The sequence below is a fragment of the Pundamilia nyererei genome, unplaced genomic scaffold (genome assembly GCF_000239375.1).
Source record: "Pundamilia nyererei isolate P.nyererei 1_Seehausen unplaced genomic scaffold, PunNye1.0 scaffold02345, whole genome shotgun sequence".
NCBI lineage: Eukaryota > Metazoa > Chordata > Actinopteri > Cichliformes > Cichlidae > Pundamilia > Pundamilia nyererei.
This window is the reverse complement of record NW_005189746.1, coordinates 1-6,108: the sequence shown is the minus strand read 5'-3', so window position 1 is coordinate 6,108 and position 6,108 is coordinate 1. Positions and strand designations below refer to the sequence as shown.

The following is a 6,108-nucleotide window of genomic DNA, read 5'->3' as shown; positions in this document are numbered from 1 at the left end:
CCATCCAGATTTTCCCATGCTGACCCATTACCACATTCTGCCACTGTCACTGCAGTACAGGTCAAAATGGTACAGATTTGTACTTTATTTCAAATTGTACCTTTAAAGGGGCATTTCTGGACTTTTAAAGACCAGTATTGTACTTTTAAGGGAACATTTTAAAAAAAATGTACCTATAGGTACAAAAATGTTCTTCTCTTGTACCTCTATTTCTGAGAGTGTAGTAAAGCTTTAGTTATTTTAGTAAAGAGTTTAACCAATCAAAACGCAATGCGCATGAATCTCCCCACCCCCAACCACCATAATGTCAAACTGCTTGACTGTGACAAGTCATTGAGCGAGTAGGAGGCAGAAGAAAAGCCGACTCTAGTTTTACAGAAAAAGACAAACGAAAAGAAATAAAAGAAGAAGAAGAAGAATCGTCATTTCACTCAGACAGCGGCTGTATATTTGTTATCATCTATTATGTGTACCTGCTGCTCAGACTCAAAGAAACCCTCTTTCATTGTTACTCTCTGGGCTTTTATGCTGTGCTTCATTGTCAGGAGTCCTGCTCAAGGTAAACGGATCCATTTATTAAACCACCTCAGCATCCGTGTGTGTTTGGATCGGCGCCGTAACTGTTACATTTATGTTCTGCACTGCAATGAGCGACTTTCCTCTCACGTTTGCGCGTTTATGTAGACTTAATGTGAAGAAACTTTAAATAGTCGAACATTAAAAATCAAATCGTATCTGAAAATATGAGCGTCCTGTCTTTGTGTTCAGATCTAACGAGTTCAAACGGCGTTTATTTAAAGCTGGGGTTTACGTTATGGTTGTCTAGCAACCGATAGATGCTTAAACATAGAAGAACAGGACAAAAGGACACGTCGGGTTACGAACGATGAAAGCTGGTTTATTATTAGGAAAACATTCACATAGGAGCAGAATTACAAAGTCTTAATAGCTTTTTAGCTTTTCTGGGAGATATATTTGACTCAGAACTCTTTTATTTTGTTTTTAAGATCAAAAAAATAGGTTTAGATTTAGAAAATGTATATTTATTTATTATAAAGGACTCCAAGATTAAATCTGAAAAAAACCCAAGAAAACCCCCAGACACTGAAGTGGAGCTCAAAGGTTCAGATAATCTGATAATAATCTGTCTGATCTGATTTGTAAAAGATCGGCCTGTAGCTGGTCAGAGAGGTTTGTGACCTTTCTTCATCTCTTCCTGGTTGTGAGGTTAATTAATCAGCACCTCCTGATGTTTCAGTGACTTGAAGTCATCATTTATGCTCTGATGATTTCAGTATGTTGAAGTTTCTCCCAGAAGCAGCTGTTCTCTGTATTTCCTCTTGACATTAAAAATTAATAGTGAGCTAGAAGGACAACATGCTGACTGCTTTATTAAATCTGCTGACACTGCATGTGTCTCATCCACAGGCAACAGCTGCTATTTTCCATTTCAACAAATGATTAGCACCACAGAGAGATCAGTCAGAGCCCTGTATCCGCTCTTACCTGACCTGCGATATAACAGGTTAAAAAGTGAAACAAATACTAACCACTCACAGCAGATGGCTGCACCTCCCCTGAGGCTGGTTCTGGAGGAGGTTTCATCTCGTTAAAAGGAGTTTTTTCATTCCACTGCCGCCAACTGATTGCCCATTAGAAGAATCGGATTGTTAGTGTTTTTCCAGAAATACTGTAGGATCTTTATCTTACAGTATAGAGCACTTTGAACAGACAATTTTTGTAATTTTAGCACAATATATAAAACGGAATTGAACTGAATCTCTTCACTAAGTTTTTGGGAAAATAAGACTTTTTTTAAATGAAAAAACAGTTTTTGTATCCCAAGCACAAAAACTGTTCAGGTTGTCAGTGTGTAACTCCACAGGGGTCTGTGGGAGTTCGGGAGAATTGATTTTTCGTATTTCCAGGTAAGGTTGTGGTGATTGGTTCAAATCTTCCAATCATCGCCGCTCCGGGTGATGATGTCATCCTGCCGTGTCACCTGGAGCCCACGTTCGATGTCCAGGGTCTGACGGTGGAGTGGTCCAAACCCGACCTGAAGCCCGACCCGTCGGACCGGCTGAGCCGAGTGGAGTACGTTCACCTGTACAGGGACAGGCAGGAGGTCCCCGACATGAAGATGGCCTCGTACTTCAGGAGGACGGAGCTGTTCATGGACGACATGAAACACGGGAACATTTCACTGAAGATCCTGAACGTGTCGGAGGAAGACAACGGCAGATACAGATGTTTCATCCCCAAGCTGCGGAGCAGAGTGAAAGCTGCTGTTGTTGAACTTGTAGTCGGTGAGAAGATTTGTTTGGTTTTTAACTCATTTCCAACTTTTCAGGCAAGTTTCACAAACAGATTTCGACTCTACTGGTTTTTGAGGTGTTTTTTGTTTTGTTTTTTAGATCCAAACAATACTAAAAACCTGACGACAGACAGACCACTGCATCCCCAAATCCTCCAAACTCCAAATCCTCAGGACACGACTCCAAGAAATAGTGAGAGTCCAACAGTCCAACTTTCGTCTGCATCATTTCCATTTGAGAGATATTTTTAGTAAAACGTTTTCATACATCAGCAGGTCGGTCCAGGGTCTCTGTGGTCGTCGTTATCTTTGCCTTTATATCAGTTGTGGCTGTCGCTGCTTTCGCTCCATGTTTCTCTGACCGTGTAAATGTAAGAAACAAACAAATAGACACAAACTTGTTGTTGATTCTTTGTCATCAGATTGGCTAATTTTTCACCTTCTTTCAACAGAAGCAACCAGAGGATGATGAGACGCAAAGATAACAGTAACCTGGCATTGTTAGGAACGCTGGTGTTAATGGAGCTGAGAGCGTTAGAGCTTTATCTTCCCTGGATCTTCAGTCAGGTTGGGAATTCAAACCAGCAGCCACAGAGAGACACTCGGGTCCAGCAGCACTGAGATCATCATAAGGTCACTCCTACAAAAGGATGTGAGTCTGACTGGGGTTTGAATCTTGACGCCTCACCTGAACAGCTGTGTGAAGTACACTTATAGAGCCTAAAAACACATCTAAAATAAAGCATTGTACTCTTAGGAAAACTTAACACTAAACTAATTTTATATTAAGATCAAATGAATAACAGAGAAGTTTTGAATGTAAGTGGGTTGGGATGCAATGAAGCAATGGTTCTTGGATTTAAATGTGACCTATGAGGTAATTTTGTTTCCAAAGTGTGATTGTTTCCCACATCGACTCACGTTGGTTAAACTATCTCACTGTGGAAAACACTGAAGAGTTTATTCAAGGTTAAAAATAAATTCCAAATGTGCTTCCTGGTGATCATAAAGAGCTCTGGTCAGTGGAAAAACCCCTACCTCCCCAGTTTGAAATGTCAGGTTACAGTTAAACCATTATACTTAGTTTTCTTGGAATTATTTTTAGAGTTACTGGAAATTGTTAAATGCAGAACGATCAGCTGGTTTCAAGATATCTTTAACTTGTGGTCTCATTATGTAGCTCCAGTAGCTAATAGCATTTGATTTATTATATTTATTTATTTATTTAATTACTTATTTTCCAGCTTTAGTTGTGATCAAGTGCTGGCTGATGTGCATCACCTGCTGAAAGGCAGTCTGGTTTGGAAGGTTGTCCAGGATGATCCCAGCGTCCACTGCAGATCACAGCGTGTGAATATTCTGAAGATTTCAAAAGCATCAGCAGCTTTCAAGTGACAAACACTGGATTTATGGAGTTCATATAGAGACGTCTTTTGTTTTATTGACTGTATTGTGGAAACGGAGTCTTTGATAGTTCATTTGATCAGATCTGATTGTTTTTCTTACTTCACATGTTTTCTTTTGTTTTTTCTACCATCTTTAATGTCTCAGTGAAACTGAACTGTGAGTTGAGTACTTGAAGTACAGAAAGACCTCCTGCACTGTGTTAATTAACTCCAGCACTTTGTCAAATGTATGTGCACTGATACAGTCGTTCCTTCATTTAACCACACTTGAATTTAAAAGATATTCTGTAGTGACTGGGTTTAAGGTTAAAAGGAATGGCTAATTTATTACATTTATTTTGAACCTACTACTTGAAAGGTTGGTGGTTCGATCCCCGTCTGCTCCAGTCTTGATGCCAAATATCTGTAATATAATCTATCATTTTCTTATACAGCCCACTGTCAGCCTTTTCCTTTACCCCCTCTCTCTTTGCTGTGTGCCTTGCCTATCAGTGCTACACTCTGCTTTTTTCATCTGCCTGGCTTTCCCACTTTTTCTTATCTAACCTCTTTCTTTGAATATTTTCCCGTACTTCCTCATACCACAGCAAACTTTCAGTGTCTTCTTTCCTCTGTCCAGAGTTTCGCTCAGCACTACGGCTCTACTTTTCCCAGTCACCTGATAACTCTTCCCTACCACCCAGAGCCTTTCTCAGCTCTTATCTGAACTCTATGAAATATTCTTCTTTCCTCAGCTTCCACCATAAACTCCTTGGATCTCCCTTCGTTTCCTCTTCTAACTGACATCCAACCTGTGGGACAAACGCTCTGACAACTTTCAACAACGTGCTGAAATAATGCCAAGTGTCCTTCCTGACCCAAGCCTCCCCCATGTCCCTCTTATGATACGCCAAAATCCACACTAATATGCATATGTAAAAAGACAACACAAATTTGACAATACAGCGTTATATTCAGTATTGGGTAAACAATATATAAGTATTTTTGTAGACTGAGAGATTAAAAAATGCGTCAATGTGAATAACTGAGTCATGGCTCGGGCTGACGGTAGATAGCTGAATGAATTTGAAGCGACATATAATCCTTAACTTGTTTGATTTTAGGTGCTCACCACCAAAAGATTGTTACAACAGTCTGAGGGAGCTTTAACCTGGTTACCTGGTTGTGTATCTGCTCTCTGAATTGTATCATGCTGCTAATCTTCTTTCAGGTCATTTGAGTTTTTTAACATTCGTCAGTGTGTTTTCCTTCTTATTACCTGTTGGCATCTTGCTTTGATTTTGCGTGAACAATGTAACAGCACCATCCATCAGATGTGTGCTATGTGAAGATGTTTTAAACAATTTTACAGTTTAGTAAAAGTGTTTGTTTTTCTTATTATTATGTGAGAGACACAGACTCAAACCAGCAACCTGCAGTTTATAACTCAGCTGATCATGTCCCACCCAAGTTACCCACCCGGGTTTGGCAAAGTAGATCCAGCCCTGCTGAAGCTTTTCAACCACATCTGTGCGCTCAAACCGGTGACATATTTAAAGGGTTTTAAACATTTCAAGGCAGGAGCCCAACAAGATATCAGCAGGGACATTTACAAGGTCGACCAGCTGATAAACAATGAATCCAATGACAAAATGATCCATTTAAAATAAAAACAAGAAAAAAACAGAATAGCTTATCATCATGTATTTATGGAAAGATGGAACGTTCGACAGGCTATTCGCATGGAAACACAACAAGCACAGCTGTTACAGTATTAATACGATGATCGACATCCCCCACCTGCAGGAACATCCTGTTTTCTTTATTTGATTCCTGACAAAAGGTTTTTTACACTGTACACTCCACATGTGTGGTTACATCAGTTTCACAGTGAGCATGTTTGCAGTGGCGGTTTGCTCGTTTCTCCTCCTCTTCTTTTCTCTTTTTTCTAAACTGAGCACCTGATGGCTTTGAACTTTTCTTGTCCATCTTGGTTTTAATTTGCACTCCAGTATGAACACCCCTCCCCCAACCACAACATAACCTAATAGTTCCTATTAGTTCACAGATTCACTTTGTCTAAGGTTTATTTCTGGGATTTCGCACAACTCAGGATTGAACTCATGAATACATAATGGGCTTGTACTTACAACATTATGAATGAAATGTGCTCTATCTTGTGGGATTATAGCAGCCGGCCCCTCCCCTTTCGATGGGTTGTGTGTGAGACTTTAAATCCTCAAACTGTAAAATATAAATTTGAAATTGTTATTGATCCTTTACCCCGAGTCCTAAAGTGTATATTTATTTTCTTACTCTTCTTATATACATTGTTTGTTTACTTGCACTGCTGTAACTGGAGCCTCGTCGTCTCTCTATATTCTGCGGAGATGACACCAGGGGCGGAGC

General features: G+C 39.9%; 1 protein-coding gene across 2 annotated transcripts; it reads left to right on the top strand.

The window, feature by feature from the left end:
- The first annotated feature begins 453 nt into the window (after positions 1-453).
- On the top strand, positions 454-4,823 carry LOC102196820 (myelin-oligodendrocyte glycoprotein-like). Of its 2 annotated transcripts, XR_001290222.1 has the most exons (6): positions 454-559; positions 1,929-2,306; positions 2,415-2,507; positions 2,588-2,685; positions 2,767-2,966; positions 3,559-4,823. XR_001290222.1 is itself a non-coding variant. In XM_013908187.1 (5 exons), exons 1-5 carry the CDS (start codon positions 466-468, stop codon positions 2,797-2,799), a joined length of 696 nt encoding a protein of 231 aa, XP_013763641.1. In that variant the 5' UTR covers positions 454-465; the 3' UTR covers positions 2,800-3,027. The 2 variants fall into 2 exon arrangements, 1 of the variants encoding a protein (XP_013763641.1); XM_013908187.1 differs by lacking the exon at positions 3,559-4,823 and having other exon boundaries at positions 2,767-3,027.
- The last annotated feature ends 1,285 nt before the right edge of the window (positions 4,824-6,108 follow it).

What these genes read in the sequence shown, in the direction of transcription:
- LOC102196820 (XM_013908187.1), top strand. Translation starts at nt 466, where the DNA reads ATGTGTACCTGCTGCTCAGACTCAAAGAAACCCTCTTTCATTGTTACT. An exon ending in GGACACGACTCCAAGAAATA is followed by an intron (nt 2,508 to 2,587) that starts GTGAGAGTCCAA and finishes TTCATACATCAG; the next exon opens with CAGGTCGGTCCAGGGTCTCT. An exon ending in GTTTCTCTGACCGTGTAAAT is followed by an intron (nt 2,686 to 2,766) that starts GTAAGAAACAAA and finishes TTCTTTCAACAG; the next exon opens with AAGCAACCAGAGGATGATGA.